Source organism: Hemibagrus wyckioides, linkage group LG24 (genome assembly GCF_019097595.1).
Source record: "Hemibagrus wyckioides isolate EC202008001 linkage group LG24, SWU_Hwy_1.0, whole genome shotgun sequence".
NCBI classification, from domain to species: Eukaryota; Metazoa; Chordata; class Actinopteri; order Siluriformes; family Bagridae; genus Hemibagrus; species Hemibagrus wyckioides.
This window is the reverse complement of record NC_080733.1, coordinates 15377456-15397455: the sequence shown is the minus strand read 5'-3', so window position 1 is coordinate 15397455 and position 20000 is coordinate 15377456. Positions and strand designations below refer to the sequence as shown.

The 20000-nt window shown below is 38.6% G+C and overlaps 1 protein-coding gene across 2 annotated transcripts in view; it reads left to right on the top strand.

The window, feature by feature from the left end:
* col5a3a (collagen, type V, alpha 3a) overlaps window positions 1–20000 on the top strand; it is a 101310-nt gene that overhangs the window by 46649 nt on the left and 34661 nt on the right. For both annotated transcript variants that reach the window (XM_058377480.1, XM_058377479.1), the window contains 13 exons: window positions 851–904; window positions 1136–1189; window positions 1392–1445; window positions 5173–5226; window positions 6251–6304; window positions 8231–8275; window positions 9769–9822; window positions 13236–13280; window positions 13710–13763; window positions 13846–13890; window positions 17378–17431; window positions 17669–17713; window positions 18231–18284. In XM_058377480.1, the coding sequence (XP_058233463.1) occupies window positions 851–904; window positions 1136–1189; window positions 1392–1445; window positions 5173–5226; window positions 6251–6304; window positions 8231–8275; window positions 9769–9822; window positions 13236–13280; window positions 13710–13763; window positions 13846–13890; window positions 17378–17431; window positions 17669–17713; window positions 18231–18284 (666 nt within the window). The remainder of the gene's footprint in view (window positions 1–850; window positions 905–1135; window positions 1190–1391; window positions 1446–5172; window positions 5227–6250; window positions 6305–8230; window positions 8276–9768; window positions 9823–13235; window positions 13281–13709; window positions 13764–13845; window positions 13891–17377; window positions 17432–17668; window positions 17714–18230; window positions 18285–20000) is intronic.

Below are 20000 nucleotides of genomic sequence, written 5' to 3'. Positions count from 1 at the left end.
AGTGGTCAGCTCCGGAGAGCTCCAGGTGGAGACGAGGAGCTTTACTCTAACACTGGATTGTCCATGCTGCGTATTTCAGTCTGATCTGATGAATGCAGCCGAGTTCAAGAACAAGTGGAGTCCTAGTACTGTAGTGTATCTACAAGTAATAGATTATTACGTTTTAACTGGAAAATATGTTTAAAGAAAAACCTTAAGTAGAGTATAAGTGGAACTGGATTACAAGATTATTATTATTATTATTATTGCAATTTCCATGTTTATTTATTTATTTATTTATTTAGTTATGGCCAGTGTTTTTTTTATCACACACTCATGCCCTGTTGTACTTCGTAAAATTGTTTTTTTGAGTTTGTTTAATTTACATCAAATTCATATTTTGTTTCCGTAAGAAATAAAACATATTAATTTCAACCACGTACAAAAGAAGTAAGAGTGCATGTTTAATCCATGCCAGGATCTCATGTTTTCTCTGGCAAATAGTACAAATGAACTGATCATCACAATTATTATCATTATTATTATTATTATTATTATTATTATTATTATTAACTGGCGTATTTATTCATTGTATTTATCTATTAATTTATTTTTATAATAATAATAATAATAATAATAATAATAATATTAAATAGTTTAGTTTATTTTATTTATTTTTTTATTATTATTCTTCTTATTAAACTAATTATTATTACATTTGTAGTCCCTTTGAATCTACAGAAACAGCAACATCTCAATGACACGGAAGTCATTTATTTTACAGCTGGTACTAAAGTCAGAGTCGCAGTGTTACAGAGTGTTAATTAACACCTCCTCTGTGTGTGTGTGTGTGTGTGTGTGTGTGTTGCAGGGCCTCCCAGGTTCCAGTGGACTTAAAGGAGACAGCGGGGACGCTGGTCCTCCGGTGAGCAAATGTTTATCTGTCTATTCTGTTTATCTGTTTATTCGGATTCTGATGAATTCTTTAAAGCGTCATGTTGCTTTTTAACGTTCCTCCAGTTCATTACATGCAGATACTTCATTCACGTCTCACTGCTCCAGACACTACACATTAAATATACATGCTATTTGATGCATTTTCTACGTGCAAATCTGTATTTTTCCCCCTTCTTCACATTTGGTCTCTGTCTGAAAGGGGCCACGTGGGTTGCCAGGTCCTCCGGGTATGGTGGGGAAGCTGGGCAAGCGGGTAAGAGCTGTTACTGTTTATCTTCGAGGAATATTGCTATATACTGTTTCTATTAAAGAAGGAGTTAATGCAGCTGGAAAATAATCCTGTTGATAGAAAAACACACGTCAGGGCAGGCCTGAGCTTCTGATGAATATTGCATAAGCTCGATGATAATACGCAGATCAACGTGGCAACAGCCGTCCTGTGCGTTTGTCCTCAGGGTCGATCGGGAGCAGATGGAGGTCGAGGAGCTCCAGGAGAGACGGGAGCGAAGGTGAGCTTCATGCAGCAACTCTTTCAACTCAGTTTAATGCTAAAGCGCTACAGTGTACTTTAACCTGGAATACAGAAGCATGTTAATCACGCTTTCCTCTCTCGTGTTGCAAGTCTCCTCATGCTCCTCATTTGTTCAATGTACGTTAAATTTCACACAAATTGCTAATCACCTGCTGATGCTAATCACCTGCTAATGCTAATCCCCCCATGCTAATGCTAATCACCTGCTAATTTCTGCCCACTAGCTTCCTATCCCCTATCAAACAACAGCTACTAAAAGAGGAAGATGAAGGCTAACACATGTTTCCTACAAAACACATAATAACATAATAACTACTGAAGCACAGGCAGCTGTCTTACACATACATCAGCTCACTGACACACCTGATTGGCTAATGACACTGTGACTGACAGGACAGAGAGAGAGAGAGACAGACAGAGAGAGAATATGCCCCTCCCACAAAGAGAGAGAGAGAGAGAGAGAATATGCCCCTCCCACAAAGAGAGAGAGGAAGAGAGGGGGGGAGAATATGCCCCTCCCACAAAGAGAGAGAGAGAGAGAAAGAGAGAGAGAGAGAGAGAGAGAGAGAGGGAGAGAGAGAATATGCCCCTCCCACAAAGAGAGAGAGGAAGAGGGGGGGTATGCCCCTCCCACAAAGAGAGAGAGAGAAAGAGAGAGAATATACCCCTCACAGACACACACACACACACAGAAAGAGAGAGAGAATATGTCCCACCCTCAAAGAGAGAGAGTGAGAGAGAGAGAGAGAGAGAGAGAGAGAGAGAGAGAGAGAGAGAGAATATGCCCCTCCCACACACACACACACACACACAGAGAGAGAGAGAGAGAGAGAGAGAGAGAGAGAATATGTCCCTCCCACAAAGAGAGAGAGAGATAATATGCCCCTCCCACACACACACACACACATACACACAGAGAGAGAGAGATACTATGCCCCTCCCACACACACACACACACACAGAGAGAGAGAGAGAGAGAGAGAGAGAGAGATAATATGCCCCTCCCACACACACACACACACAGAGAGAGAGAGAGAGAGAGAGAGAGAGAGAGAGAGAGAATATGTCCCTCCCACAAAGAGAGAGAGAGATAATATGCCCCTCCCACACACACATACACACACAGAGAGAGAGAGAGATAATATGCCCCTCCCACACACACACACACACACACTCACACAGAGAGCGTGAGCGAGAGAGAGAGAGAGAGAGAATACACAGAGAGCATGGCTAATGCTGCTATTTTCCAGTTTAATAGTGGTACATCAGTTTTATACACAACACACAGAGTTTCCTGTACAGAATGTGGACTAAAAACTACAAACATCCATAAAAAGCTGATCTTTATTAGTTTACTTTATTAGAAAGCTTTAAAATGTTACTGGAGTTTACTTGTTTATTATATTAGCCTGAAATACTTCACCTAGTCTATTGGCCTTGAATATTTAGCCTAGTATATTAGCCTGCTATATTTAGATTAGTATATTAGCCTAGTTTATAAGCCTAGAATGTTCATCTTATTTTTTAGTGTAGTATATTAGCCTGGAATATTCAGCTTAGTATGTTAGCCTAGAATATTTAGCCTAGTCTATTAGCCTGTAATATTAAACTTATTTTATTAGCCTAGATTATTTAGCCTAGTGTATTAGCATAGAATATTTAGCTTGGTATATTAGCCTGGGATACCTAGTCTAGTATATTAGTCTAGAATATTTAGCCTAGTCTATTAGCCTGAAATATTTTGCCTAGTTTATAAACCTAGAATATTTAGTCTAATCTATTAGTCTAATATATATATATATATATGTGTGTGTGTGTGTGTGTGTGTGTGTGTATATATTTAGGATTTTTAGCCTCATCTATTAGTTTAGAATACTTAGACTAGATTATTTAGCTTATTCTATTAACCTGAAATATTTAGCCTAGTCTGTTAACCTAGAATATTTAACTTTGTATAGCAGTGTGGAATATTCAGCTTAGTCTATTAGCCTGAAATCTTTAGCTTAGTATATTATCCTGGTATATTTATATTTATATCCTGGTATATTAGCCTAGGATATTTAGCCTAGCCTATTGGCCTACCTTAGTATATTAACCTGGAATACTTAGCCTAGTCTGTTAGCCAAGAATATTTAGTTTAGTCTATTAGCCTAGAATCTTTAGTTTAGTATATTAGCTTAGAATATTTATCTTAGTAAATTAGCCTATTAGTTTTATTTAGCTGAATAACTGAATGATTGAAATACTAGCCTAGAGTTAGGGTTAATATCTCGCCTTTCTTTAACCACTACTCATTTAAATTCCACTAAAAAAGCCTAGCTTGGCTAGCTACTAGCTTTCTTTAATTCTTGGTTTTTAATTATTAGTCTAGCATGGCTAGCTACTAGTATAGTATGTTAGAGAATTTGCTGACTAATTAATAAGTGTTTAAGTAGCATTGTCAACACATCAACTAACAAAACAAATCTACACAATATGATCTTAAATCTGTAAATTCAGTCTGTTCCTACACTTCTTAGCATCGTTTGTAGCTTCAGTGCACTCAAACATGCCATGTCTCATCATCTACAAACAGAACAAGAGGAAGACATTTAGTTTGTTCCAGAACGTTCCTTTAATATTATAGAGTAGACGTGAAAGACAGGTGAGTGTTGAGGCAGCTGTGAGAGAACGTTTCAGTCCCTGACAGAGCAGTGAAAGCTGAGAGACTTCATCAAGAGGAAGAGCAGATCTTCTTTCTGTCCCCAGCTTCCACCCACAGACCTGCAACAGATGGAGACGATCTTCAGAGACGAGCCATCAAACCTCTCTGACCTGCTCACTGTGTGTGTGTGTGTGTGTGTGTGTGCGTGAGTTAATGAGCAGAAATGACATTGAGGAAGGAGAAATTACTGTAGGGCTACATATTGTAGTGTGTGTGTGTGTGTGTGTGTGAGAGAGAGAGCTGTTTATCTCTCTCATGTCTCACTCCTTCATTTCTCTTTCTATATCTAACACTTTGATAATAATAACAGTGTAGAACAGTTAGCTTAGGTTTAGCTGGCTTACTAGCCCTAACATTAACTAGCTTGTTAACATGATAGGCTATGTAGAGTTAGCCAAACAACAAGAAATTGATTTAATTCCATAATGCAATAGCCAACTGTTAATTAGCTTGCTAGCAAACTAGCTAGATAGTACATATAATAGTTAGCCTGAATTTAGGCATGTCTGCTTGTTAGTTAGCAAACTTGGCTAAATTTCAGTAGTAATTAGCCAAGTTTATCTAGCTTGCTATTGCTTGCATATTGGTTTTTAATTAGCACTGTAGTTTGTTAGCAAACTTGGCTGTATACAAGTCAAACGCCCAAATTAGATTAAATATTATATTAGCCAAGCTATTCCTTAGCTTGCTACGTAATTTCATTCCTACCAGCTCATACTAGATAGTTAGCTAAACAGTTGTAAGCTAGCTTGTAAGCAAAGATTAATTTGTTAGCCTTGCTTCATCTGGCTAGTTCCTAGTTCATTAACTCCCTTGCTAGCATATCATTATTGCTAGCATGACTAGTCAAATAGCTGTGCTATAGCAATATATCATTCAAGCTAACTACTTCTCTGGCTAGCTTTAATGCATTACTGTGTTTACTGTGAGAGAGAGAGTGAAAGCTTGCTATTTATCACATGCTCTGTGTCTCACTCATTCGTCTCTGTCTCTCATGCAGGGTGACAGGGGCTTTGATGGACTACCAGGGCTTCCAGGGGACAAAGGACACAGAGTGAGTGTGGCACGGGGCAGAGCTTAATCAAATCCCACAACCCCAGCACAGTGGAGTATATCTGTTTAGCTCTGAGATGCCTGTGTGTCTCTGTGCAGATGTGCAGTTAGCATCCTTCATACTTCTCTTTATCTTTTTCCTCAGATATTAGGGGTGTCAGGATCGACTCCGGTGATGATTCGATTCATGAGTCGAATTCAGTTTGATTCTTTTGAACAATGATGACTCTTTTTTTCTCAGTCACCAACAATATGTGTGTTTTTGTTTGGATATAACTGATTCAACCTTTTTTTTTTTACTACTAAACTAGAGTTTGAACTCGATTTATCAGATATCTTTAAGCAGTGTAAAAAAAACAAATCATTTTCTTATGAATCTTATGTGAAATGAATCAGGAGTCAGTTGGCTTTCAGTGTGAGACGTGTGTTTTTCCCTCTGTCGGATAACCTTACACAGAATTTTAGTGGTTGAAGATAATGACTTAAACTTTTTGATGCTTATGAAGAAGAAATAGGTTTAATGTCAACGTTTATTTTGAAGATAGCAACATGGAACATGGAAACAACAAATCAAAACTGTGGTTGAATGTTGGAAACAAAATGCACTACAGGATCACCGTATCTTAAAAATAATAAATTAAATAAATAATGTTTGTATGCAGCTTTGTGTCAGTAATTGAGGTGACATTTTAACTAGAAATAAAGCTCCCAAGTTTTTTACCAGCCTTATTTCTCCAGCACTGTAGGTCACAGAGGCATGTGGCCGGTGTTCTATTGAAGAGTTCTTTCTAATGGATTAAATGTGAACATCTAAACATGTATCTTATAATGTATGTCACTAATTTAGGTCTGGAGTTGTTTGTCAGAATACACTCTATATTTTTATATTCATGATGTTTTTACAGTGTCACATTTTTGCATTGCGATGCATCATGTCACAGTGTATCGTTACACCCATATGAGCTATAGTAAAAACATGAATTTTGTACTTTTAATTGAATGATTTTTATATTTTGTCTGTTTAGGGGGATCGAGGAAAGCCAGGACAGTCTGGTCCACTGGGGGAATCCGGTGAGAAGGTGATGGAAATCTTCAACTTCTTTTGAACTCAAAAATATTAAAGGAATAATTTCAAGAAATAATGCAATGTACACAAATTTATAAAAATCAGGCATAACATTACGAGCAGTGAGAGGTGAAGTGAATAACACTGATGATCTCCTCATCATGGCACCTGTTAGTGGGTGGGATATATTAGGCAGCAAGTGAACATTTTGTCCTCAAAGTTGATGTGTTAGAAGCAGGAAAAATGGACAAGCGTAAGGATTTGAGCGAGTTTGATGAAGGGCCGAATTGTCATGGATAGACCACTGGATCAGAACATCTCCAAAACTGCAGCTCTTGTGGGGTGTTCCCGGTCTGCAGTGGTCAGTATCTATCAAAAGTGGTCCAAGGAAGGAACAGTGGTGAACCGGTGACAGGGTCATGGGCGGCTAAGGCTCATTGATGCACGTGAGGAGCGAAGGCTGGACCGTGTGATCCGATCCAACAGACGAGCTACTGTTGCTCAAATTACTGAAGAAGTTAATGCTGGTTCTGATAGAAAGGTGTCAGAATACACAGTGTATGATGGGTCAGGGCTGATTTAGCAGCAAAAGGGGGACTGACACAATATTAGGCAGGTGGTCATAATGTTATGCCATAATGTTGAGCTACAGGTTTAACCTTAATTTCCGTAGAGTTGTTCAGGTTTCTGACGTAAAATCAGACGAAATGATTATTAAAAACTTTGCAATGGCTTCCTTTCTCATCACATAGTTTGCTATCACCGTGCCAGCATCAATCTCAGGTAGGAGGTGTGGCCTATATTTTTAAGGCGGGGTTGTGTGTTTAAAGCGATTCAGAAGAAAAATATACAATAGTTAAGTTCATTCTTACAAGTCAGGGAACTTTTCCAGCTCTGTCAACTGAATGAGGTTCACTTGCCTCAACCAGCACTTGCTTGTTGTCTGTAAGGATATAAAAAACGCGTAAATTGCTGTTTGGTTTGCTTTCTGTGATTAAGAGCTTCACTTATCTTAAATAATGCATAAAATGTAAAGGAGCTTATTTAGTAATTTGGCATTTAAAGAGCCAAGAGACCTGAATGCACTTCAGTTTAATAGAATAAAAACACACAAAACAAACAAATCTTTCAAGTACCCTGCTATCCTTCTGTATTTATTTATTTATCTTGTCTGCCTAAAAGGCTTAAAATACTATTTTATTGAATTTCCAAGGGTGAATTCTACGTTGCAGGATCGTTCAGCCGGAACTCAGAGAACAGAAAAGTAGACAGAAACGATGAGTCAGTCTTCGACTCAGTCTTCTGCTGTTTTATTAAACTGTTTATCTACACGCAGTATTACTGAGTCAAACCTCCAGACGCTGTCTCTCGGATCTTGCCGTGGATTTGAAGCCCCAGACGCCCGAGCGTGCATTTTGTACAGTTTGTTTGCTTGTTAGTCACGTTAGCTTTGTAGCTATAATTACAAATCTAAGGAAGCGAACATCAGACACCGAGCACATCTCAGGATGGTCGAATACATTTCCTCTAAAAGGAAAATTGTACGAGCTAAATTTCATTTCCGGCTGCTTTAAAAGCCCAGAATGCAGATTTTGATCCTCAGCCTAATTGAGTGTTTAGTCCTTTAACTAATAAGCTTTTGAAAGGCTTTGCTTTCCCAGGTGGAGCTGCACCAAACCTCATGAATTGTATGAAAACAGACACGAAGTACAGCGTGCACGGTGGATCCCCATTATGCAAAGTTGTGCGATGTATTATGCAGCGATTCATGCTGATCAAAGCTTTCGAGAGAGACCGAACGGGAATATCTTTGCATAAATAAGCACATTTTCATCCTTTCAGCTTGGAGTCTTACTGAGCTTCGATGCGCTTGTAAAGCACATAATGCATCCAAGACGCTAAATTGCGGAATTTATTTATTTTTTTATTTTTATTTTAGGGTGCAGATGGACCTGTAGGACCAAGAGGACAACCAGGTGAACCTGTGAGTCCTACACACACACACACACACACACACACAGATGATACACCTCGTTATCCTCTCTCCATCTGGCCCACGGCTGATTATCTGTGACTCCAGCTCAAATCGGTTCCCTGCAGGTGAGCTGCCTCTTTAAATACATCAACCAGCGGTGAAAGAAAGCGAGAGTAAAGCGCAGCGTTGGCATTAGCAGGAAGTGAGCTCTATTAGAGCGAGCCAGGCCAAATCCTACACTCCTCGGCATTCAGCACCAGAGAAACGAAAGGGAGAGAGAGAGCACAGCGAGCTGGAGATAAATGCAGGGTTAGAGATCGATGTGCCAGGAGATTGGCGAGGGAGGAGGAATGGAACCCTGGCCTGTATGATTATATTTCCATATCAATCACCTCCCCGGAGATCACAGATGTGGCTCTGGAACAGGTGGCTTGGCTGGTGTACAAAGTCTGAAAGCGATATAAACAAAACACACACACACACACATTCACATGTGTGCGCATCCAGCTGAGTCTCGATCCATGCAATAAAAAGCAAAAACAACTACACTGTAGTCATAAAAAGGCATTAACAACACTACTGGGGTACATCTTTTTTCTACCTTTGGGCTAATCCAAAAGTTAAACCAGCATTTACGCCTGGAAAGTTCTATATTCGCACACCTGAGCGTGGTTTACACCTTCACGGTTGCCAGATTTTCTCAAACAGGTGCAGTGGAGATGGAGGATTTCAAAAAGTCAAGACACAATATAAATTGCACATCATAGATAATACAGAAAAGAGAAACAAGGAAGATGAATATGGTGATTATATGAATGTCCGGATGATATTGCGCAAGAAAAAGGTTAAGAATTATCCTTTGACATTTATTCTTTGTCTGTTTTGTATAATTGGCATTTTATAAATTCCTTTTCTTAATATTATAAATATTATTATTGTTTCATATTTATTCATATTATATTATTATATATTTATATAATAATTAATAGAATTATATTATTATATAATATAATATTATATATATTTTACATAACTTCTGACTAGAACTAAAGTCCTGGGCTTCAGAGTTTTGCTGTGTGTGATTCAGTCTTATTAAATCCTTACATGCATCTATGAATGTGGTCCTTTAGCAGGTATTTCTTATCTTATGAAATATCTATATCGAAGGTATTATTCCACCGCGGTTGTATACTGTATTAGCTACGAACATTTGTGGTTACATTAAGGTCATGGAACATAAGTGAAACCAGTTAGTTCTTGTTCCTGTGCCCTTATGTTATAGCAGCTGTAAATGACAGGTAGCAGTGCTGAAGGTGGAGTCAGTGGTTCATTCATCAGTTTATCAAAAAAATCAATGGTTTGGATCTTGTGGTGTGATCTTGTGGGGTTTTTTTTGAACCATTAAAATGACCATCACCCACCAACAAAACACAAATCTAATAATTATAGAGACTTGTATTTTTGTGTTTGTGTATGTTTTGATGGTGCTGTGGTTATTTCAGGGACCGAGAGGACTTGTAGGACCCAGAGGACCGCCTGGACCAACTGGACAGCCTGTGAGTCAACTTTGGTCATCATCTCCACAATCACCATCACTGTCACCATCACCTCTACTATCACCATCTCCATGACAATCACCATCATGGCCTTCATCATCACCATTCCCTCCACCATTACCATGACAATCACCATCATAGCCTTTATCATCACCATCCCCTCCACCATCACCATCATTGTCACCATCACCTTGATAATCACAGTCACCACCTTTATCATCACCATCCCCTCCACCATCACTGTCACCATCACCTCCATCATCACCTTGACCCTCACCATCACCACCTTGATCATCACCATTCCCTCCACCATCACTGTCACCATCACCTCCATCATCACCTTGACCCTCACCATCACCACCTTGATCATCACCATTCCCTCCACCATCACCATCCCATCTACCATTGCCATCACCATTACCACTTCAATCACCATCACCTCCACTATCACCTCCACTATCTCCATCACCATTACCACTTCAATCACCATCACCTCCACTATCACCTCCACTATCTCCATCACCATTACCACTTCAATCACCATCACCTCCACTATCACCTCCACTATCTCCATCACCACCTTCACTATCACCATCACCTCCACTATCACCTCCACTATCTCCATCACCATTACCACCTTCACTATCACCATCACCTGCACCATCACTTCCACCATCACCACCATGACTATCACCATCACCACCTCCACCATCACCGTCACCACCACCATCTGTGTCACATCAGCTCCACCATTGCCATCACCTCCACCATTCCCATCACCATCACCATCATCTTCACCATCACAGTCACCGACACTGTCTGCACAAAACTATTCACACCTCATACATCACACATCACTGAAACAAAGCATCTACTGGAAAAAAATACAAATAGATGTTATATGGATGGTTTGTTATTAGCTTCTGTTTGTTATCCTGTGACATTTTAAGAGCTGGGATAAAGACAAATCTGGGTTGGTTACCAATAACGATAAATACATAATGAACAATTATTATCATTTTGGTAATTATGTACAGTATGTCAGGGATGATAGAGGGGGCGGATACCAGTGCTGATTATTAATCATGAAAAAGTACAAAGCACATAAGATCATGAAAAGCTAAATAAACCTGAACAGTGGAAACAAGACAAAAACATCCAGACTACAAGACAAATTACAATTACAATTAAAAGACAAGACACAACACCAATTACAAGACAAGACGCAACATAAGATTATAGACAAGACAAATTACAAAACAAGACCAATTACAGGACAATGCAAGACATAAGACAAGACACAAGAATCAATACAAGAGATAAGACCAGAGACAAGATAAGACACAAGACCAGAGACAAGACAAATTACAAAACAAGACCAATTACAGGACAATGCAAGACATAAGACAAGACACAAGAATCAATACAAGAGATAAGACCAGAGACAAGATAAGACACAAGACCAGAGACAAGACAAATTACAAAACAAGACCAATTACAGGACAATGCAAGACATTAGACAAGACACAAGAATCAATACAAGAGATAAGACCAGAGACAAGATAAGACACAAGACCAGAGACAAGACAAATTACAAAACAAGACCAATTACAGGACAATGCAAGACATAAGACAAGACACAAGAATCAATACAAGAGATAAGACCAGAGACAAGATAAGACACAAGACCAGAGACAAGACAAATTACAAAACAAGACCAATTACAGGACAATGCAAGACATAAGACAAGACACAAGAATCAATACAAGAGATAAGACCAGAGACAAGATAAGACACAAGACCAGAGACAAGACAAATTACAAAACAAGACCAATTACAGGACAATGCAAGACATAAGACAAGACACAAGAATCAATACAAGAGATAAGACCAGAGACAAGATAAGACACAAGACCAGAGACAAGACAAATTACAAAACAAGACCAATTACAGGACAATGCAAGACATAAGACACAAGAATCAATACATGAGACAAGACCAAAGACAAGACACAAGACCAGAGACAAGAAACAAGACACAAGTCACAAGACCAGAGACAAAACAAATTACAAGACAAGAGACAAGACAAGAAACAACAAAAAAGACCACACACAAGCCAAGACACAACAAAAGACCAGAGAAAAGACCAATTACAAGACATCACGAGGCTTAAGAGAAGACACAAGACAAATTACAAGACAAGACACACAGTATCAACAGCTTGACATAAAAACACACAAAAACCTCAACAAGTGTCACTAATGAGTCACATGAAACACGTGTGAATGATCAGTGATGTGTGTCATGATCACGTGACTTGCTGGGGCTGATGGGTAAAAACCTTCATTAAAATGTATTAACAAATACAAGAAATTCTTATAAAATAAGACAATAATATCCCAATAGAGAAAAAAAACAAGAATCATGTAAAATAAGATAATAAGGTCCAACAAGACTTTCTTTTATTTTTTTTTCTGTAATGAAATAAAATACAAGACACAAAGAAATCAGTTAGTTTGAAACAAAATTGACATAAGAGATGTTTTCTTTCTTTTTATGCACATTAATAGATGTGTTTATGAATTGTAAAAAATATATATATAAAAACGTGATCAAATTTAATCTAGAATAAACTTTTTTTTAGAAAAAATAAATTTGTATAAATATATGAAAAATATTATAAAAAATATTTAAATTCATTATTATATTATTAAAATATATTAAAATATTATTTAAATGAATTATTATGATATTAAAAATATAAAAAATATTAAAATATTATTCAAATTAATTATTATAATATTATTTAAAAATATATTAGAAGTATTATTATAGCACACAGATTACATAGATCTGACTCCAATATCCTCTTATAAGAGAAGGCGAGAGAAGGTAAAGACTCTTTAAAATTCAGGTTCTGCACAATGCTGGAAGTTTCCAAGCGCTCAATCCTAATATTAAAGTAATGATCCCTTACATGACCTCAGAAAGACGTAGTGCTGTCCTTCTGTATCATTGTGGGGTTAAGTGCATGATGAAGAGTATCTGAAATACGCAGAAGCTTTATGTTTGGTGATGGATGTGCGTTCTACATCTCTGTAATGGTTGTGCTGCAGTCGTCTGTATTGATCCCACATCAGACATCTCACATCTTTCAAACTCACGAGTCGTCGTGGCTCAAGGCCAGAAAAAAGAAGATATTTTTCTAAAAGCTCTGCTAAGAGCAGAGGGCGAGCGTGCTTCCTGTGAGAGCGCTTGCTAATGAAGTACTTCTGAGATTATTTATAGAAATGCTCCTAAAGCGCAAATCTTTCAAAATGTTCCAGTGCTTGTTTAGTGATATTGTGCTTTTCCATTTCAGCGCTAAATGTCAGAGTGTTTTCTTCTTCTTCTTTTTTTTTTGTTTCTTTTAGGGGATACGTGGCGTGGATGGTATTCAAGGCCTTAAAGGCAACCCGGTGAGTGTGGTGAAGAAAAAGTAGGGGAGAAAATAATTAATTGATCTTAGACATACAGTACATGAGCTCTGAAAAGCTATCACGATCTCACTTTTACAAATTTTAACATCAATAACGTTCACACACAACAAACATTCTCATTCATTCTTTAACATCACATTAATGAGAAATCCAGGATTGACACTGGTGTGAAGGTTAGACTCTAAGTCCCAGAATGCGATGCTGGAACATCGTGGAACCCAGGAATTACAACAGAGACTCGGCTCGACTAGCTAAATCACAAGCATGGGGTATTAGCATAAAGGGCATAAAAGGGAACCGGCAACAGACTAAAGCGCCGCCGCATCAGATCAGATTCCCTTTAGGCTCTCACTGAAGTCTCTTGTCCTAGAAGAACAATGACGACTCGTTTATTTCTTCTGTTCGAAGGGTCCGTCAGGAGAGCACGGTCCTCCAGGACAGCAGGGGAACCCAGGAGTGCAGGTAGGTCCGGCGTTTAAATCAGCACAGGAATGAATCAGACTCGTTTAACAGCACACTCATCACGGCTCTGTGTCTCTCCCAGGGATTTCCAGGTCCTCAGGGTCCTATCGGCATGCCTGGAGAAAAGGTAAGCTGTGTATTTCTGCGTGAGTGTGTGAGTATGTGTGTGAGTGGGTGGGTTGACCTTTGACCTGCTTCAGAGATCAGGACTAAACGGAGTGTGTTCAGTCGCAGACTTTTACCGTAATCCTGGCAGATAGTCGATACTGAGTCCACACTGAGTCTCACCGAGAGTGGCTTAAATCCTGTTAGCGCTACAAAGAACAAACAGAACGTCAACCAGCGGCACGGCTACGGCTTTCTCTGATAACCCAAGTGCAAAAAATACGATCGCGAGAATTAGCGTGAAAAGAAGACTGCTATTCAAAATTCTTCTCTTTCTCCTGTCAATCAAAGCCATCATCACCACAGAATCCTGGGTCAGGTAGTTAGATGTTTCACACTTACTTTACCCGGGTTAACAACGAATCCTTGCTCTTCATTATCAGACGTTTCACACTCGACTTTCCTAAACCCTGGATTGGATAAATCCAGCATGTGACCTGTGCTTTAAATAATGGCTCGTCTTACTCTTCGGAATCTGTTTGGACCAGGTATTGTTATCTTTATCATCTTTTTTGCCGTGTATTTCACCAGGCGTTCTCAGATATCCAATTTCTGCTAAGTTCCTTAAACACTCATTTGTTTTTGTGGTGATGTGGTAGCTTAGTGGTTAAGGAGCTGGACTACTGGATTGGAAGGTTGTGAGGTTTAATCCCAGCTCCACCAAGCTGGGCCCCTGAGCAAGGCCCTTAACCCTTAAAGTCACTCAGGACAAAATGCCAGAAATGTAAATGTCTGACTTCCAAATCAGACTTTTCTCGTTCTTAACTGTCGCCTCTTCAGCCTCTTGATTGACGTGTTTTCTGCCACCATTTGACGTTATTTTTTTCAACATCTTTTCTCCTGACTACTGCGACTGCTGCTTACACACACGCAGGGTTTCTGTGACTGTACAAACACGTGATATGAGGCACACAGGTTTTCTGTTGCTAAGCATCGAGCCGTAACATTTTATCACCGTTTCACACTGTAGACGCTTGACACCGCGATGTGGAGTTAACCGTGTTTCAGAGCAGGCCGTGATGACCCCGCTTCTGAAATTATACATGTTCCTCTACCTGGGGTAAAAGTGACAATATCCCAGGGTTAAGCTTGGTCTGAAAAGCTCTTATAATATGATACAGTGGAACCTCGGCATAGGAATTGAATTTGTTCTGGAATTTGTTCGTTCCAGTCACCCAAAAATATTAGCAATATGACCAGTACGGAGCCTATGTATGGCTGCTTACAATGAACTGACCCAAGCCAAGCATTCCATGTCAAGGCTCCTCACAGGAAGTCGTGCCACCAAGCTTGGGCTAAAAATAGAACAGACCACCCACGCCACCAATCTGTCAACAAAAAAAAAAAACACCTGAAAAATCACCTAGCTTTTGAACGCATCCTGAAGGCAACTTAGGTATCGAGGGTTGACTCTTTCAAAACAGCTTCGTAAAAATTCGTAAACTCGCTTCGGTTGGCTTTCCACTAACGCAAATAAATTTTTAACGCCTCCCGGACGTACGCTCAACTTAGCCAGCGTTCCGTTTGGTTCATTGGTATGCTGAAAATTCTTCGTATGTCGATGCAAACTTCTTGCAAAATTTCGATTCTTAAGGTGAAAATTCATAAGAGTGGCCATTCATACGCCGAGGTTCCTGTATTTATATTATCGTCCCTCTGTGATATAACACTGTTGTGATTTCCAGCGACGATTATCGTTGATTATATCAATAATATCGTAGGACCTGCAAACTATTCACCTTAAAATGGTCGAAACGCTTCCAGTTTTCCAATCTCAACATTTCTGGACGATTCACCTGGATCAATTACCTTATAGCGTTTTATTAAAATGGAAATCGTGGCTATTTTTCCGCTAAAAGGAAAGGGAGAAGCAGGCGAGGCATCAGAGGAAGATTGGTTTGGATCCTGGATGCGGATGTACTGTAAACGTGTGGTTTTTTTTTTACTTTCTTTGAGGCTTTGGTTTCAATCCGTATTTGTTTTTATTGTGTGTGTGTGTGTGTTTCCTCCTAACAAAGCATCATTTGGTTTCTAGTCATGACCCATGCTGCTGACAGCATCCGTTACTCTGAAATGAATGTTTCCTGTAATAGCAGCGGCAGTAATTTATGGAAGGGTCTCTACACCGTGAGGCAGATTTGTATTGTGAGTTTAATGAATGAGCAGAAGCCCGGCTTGTCAGAATATTATAATTTATGAACACAGAGAAGTGAGAGCTGCTTGATTTAAACACACGCTGGCTTGCACTGCCTTTTATTTAAGTGTTGTTTATGACAAATGTGAACAGTGGGCTTTTTCTTTCTTTCTTTTTTTTTTTTTTGTTGAAATGATTATTATTTGAAGTCGGAGTACGACGCTATTTTTTATACAAATGGAAATCAAAATGAGGAGAAAGAGCTGAGTGGAGTTGATACATATGTAGAAAAAAACCCCCACTTCATTTGTTCTGGATGGATGGAAAATGTCTGCAGGTTTCTTCTTGGAACTTTTATTAAAAGCTGTGTAGATTTGGATTGTACCTGAGACTAGAAACGTTTTCCTCCAAGATTGAAGCTGATTGGATTTTAAAATAAAGCTTTACGTCACGTCACGTGTATATTTTTGCGAACGCCTGAAGATGCCAAAGCAACTTGAAGAAAAATGTGATAAAATCAACTGATATTTTATTTTATTTATGTTTGTTAATGTGTAATTTTATTGATATCAAGTTATTGTTATTTTTTATTTCTTTGTTTTAATTGTGTACCATCTATTTATTTGTTTGTTTGCTTGTTTGTTTTAATTGTGAATTTTTAATGTGATTGTTTATTTGTTTGTTTGTATGTTTTAATTCTGTACACTTTATTTAAAAATTTTTTGTTTATTATTTATTTATTTATTTATTTATTACTATATTGTACACACATCATACCACTGCTTAAGTTTCATACGTTTTTCTTTTCTTTTCTTTTTTCTTTTCCTTTCTTTCTGTTCTGTTCTTTTTTCCTTTTCTTTTCTTCTCTTTTCTTTTTTCTGTTCTTTTCCTCTTTTTTCTTTTCTTTTCTTTTCTTTTCTTTTCTTTTTTTTCTTTTCTTTTCTTTTCTTTTTCTTTCTTATTTTTCCTTTTTCTGTTCTTTTCTTTTTTTCTTTTCTATTTTTTCATTTCATTTCTTTTCTTTTCTTGTCTCTGAAGGTGAAACAGCTCTGAACATGTACAGTATATTGTGTATTTTAAATGTTTGTGTAATTTCGCTGTAGCCTTTACAGTAGAAAGACGATTGTCTGTTAATGAACTAATACTGATAAGATATAATAGTGATTAGTTTCAAAGAATTATTTGTGTTGTTTTAAATGAAATGGAGTTAAAGCTCCTGGTTTATTTAGTAAACTGTGGATGAAGGTTAAATGTACAGACAGATTGATGTGGAGGTTTAAACTGTGTATCTGTGTGTGTTCGTCTCCCCAAACAGGGACCGCAGGGAAAGACGGGAATCCAGGGACTTCCTGGGATTGACGGTCCTACGGTGAGTTCTTCGGCATCTTCATCACGCTCTGTTGTTCTGCTTCTCCTCCATCTGATAATAATGTCTGTGTCCATGTCAGAGAGGTCTAGCGTCAGAGCGGTGTAGTACGCTGCAGACTGTGTGTGTTAGTGGTGCAGTGGTCAGGCCCTGCGTGTTAGCTCATTAGCTAATTTGTTAATAACGTTTGTCATTAGCATGCTGTCATAATTACACCTGGTCACTGTGTTACACTCACAGGGACATCCAGGCAGAGAGGGACCAGCTGGAGAGAAGGGACTACCGGTGAGCTTTATACACACACACACACACACACATGCGCGCACACACACACACACACACACGCGCACACAAACAAACTGTCCAGTATGCACACACACATAATCCAGGAGACACAAACACAAACAGTTCAATACATACGGACATGCACAAACACACTGTCCAGTATGCACACACATAGTCCGGAAAACACACACACAGCTGCTCCACTCACCTGTAGAAGTGGCATGATGAAGGAAGTGCACGGGTCCAGATCGTGTGCTGAAAGGCGGAGATTGTGACGCTCTGCATCCTCTCACATCACATCCCGCTGCAGCTGTGCCGCTGTGTCACGGCTCTCAGAGCCGCGGCTTTGTGCTGAACGCCAGGGTAATCACACACTCCAGTAATCTGGCCATCAGTGGTGTGTGCTGAGCGCTCGCATTAAGGTCCACATCATTGTGCTTTCGCATTAACACGTGTCCACTGCACATACTGTCACACACACTCTGTAAATAAATCTCTCCTCTCTTTCCTTTATTAGGGATTAGTCGGAGCTCAGGGGCCGATCGGATACCCGGGGCCTCGAGGAGTTAAGGTGAGATTGTATGAAGATATGATTTAAAACACACACGTGTGTGAGCTGTAGAAACTGATGATTAATAAAATCAGTATTAAAGATATATTTTAAATTATAAATATGTTTTTATGCAGATTTTTGGTGTTTTATTGAATTTTAATTGAAGTGTATTTTCTTTCTTTTTTCTTTTTTTCCTCTTTTTTTTTTTACCTTTCCTTTTTCTTTTTTCCTCTCCTCTTTTCTTTTTTTTACCTTTCCTTTTTCCTGTCCTTTTTTTTTTTTTTTTCCCTCTCATTTTCTTCCTTTTTTCCTCTCTTTTTTCTTTTTTCTACTCTCCTTTTTTCTGTTTTTTTCTTATTCTTTTTTTCCTCTCCTTTTTTCTTTTTTCCTCTCCTTTTTTCTTTTTTCCCTCTCCTTTCCCCCCTCTCTTTATTCCTCTCCTTTTTTCATTTTTTTCCTCTCATTTTCTTCTTTTTTTCCTCTCCTTTTTTCTTTTTTCCTCTTTCTTTTTTTTCCTCTCCTTTTTTCTTTTTTCCTCTTTCTTTTTTTTCCCTCTCCTTTTTTCTTTTTTTTCCTCTCCTGTTTTTCCTTTTTCCATCTAATCTAAGGACTGGCTTTTAAAAAGCTCAGGGTGAAGGGTTTTTTTTTTTTTCAGTCATAGTCGAGCCAAAAATACCTTAAACTGCAAATCAGAAAAGCACAAAGTGCTTTTTTCCTGCTATTTATTTTTTTAAGTACTAAGCCCTGGTGATAAATGGATGTATTTAGCGAGTAAATAAACGATGAGGTATGAAAGTGAGGTTCCACTTTAACTGTCGTTGCATCCAGTCAGATCACAGCAGCTTCTAAAAACCCTCTGTGTTTCCTGTCTCTAAAGCTACAGTGGTGTTTATAACTGATGATGAATTAAACTGAATTGAGTTGAGTTTCTTAGCTGATTCTAGCTGGGAGTTAGAGTATAGAGTGAGAGTGTAGAGTTGTGGTTACAGTGTGGACGTCACGTCAGATTTCTTTCTGGTAAAAACAATCAATCGATCAAACAAAAAAAAAGAGAGAGAATAAGCTTGTTCTTTTTAACGTGTTTCCTGAACCAAACCACATTTTAATAACCATTTAAATCAAGATTTACAAACACCATTAACGCATCACTACGAGACATTCCTGTAAAATTACTACAAGGAATTTGCCAGTAAACAAGATATGAATTTTCCCGTTAGAAATAATGTAAATGCAGATAATTTGTTCCAGCCGCCCAAAAAATATGAGCAATATGACCAATATGACCAATACGAAGCGTATGGAAACTGTATGGACGCTTACAAAGAACTGACCCAAGCCAAGCATTCCACGTCAAGGGTCCTCACAGGAAGTCACCAAGCTTGGGCTAAAAATAGAACAGACCGCCCACACCACCAATATGTCAACAAAAAAACACCCGAAAAATCACCTAGCTTTTGAACGCATGCTAAAGGCAACGTTGGTATCATGGGTTGACTCTTTCCAAACAGCTTTCACTGACTGAAATAAAATTCGTAAAAAATTCGCTTCTGTTGTCTTCGATTTCCACTGACGCAAACAAGTTTTGAACGGCTCTCGGACGTACGCGCAACTTAGCCGGCGTTTGGTCCGGTCCGGTTAGTTTGTATGACAAAGATGCTACATATGCTGATGCAAATTTATTGCAAAATTACAATTCTTAAGGCGAAAATTCATAAGAGAGGGCATTCATATGCC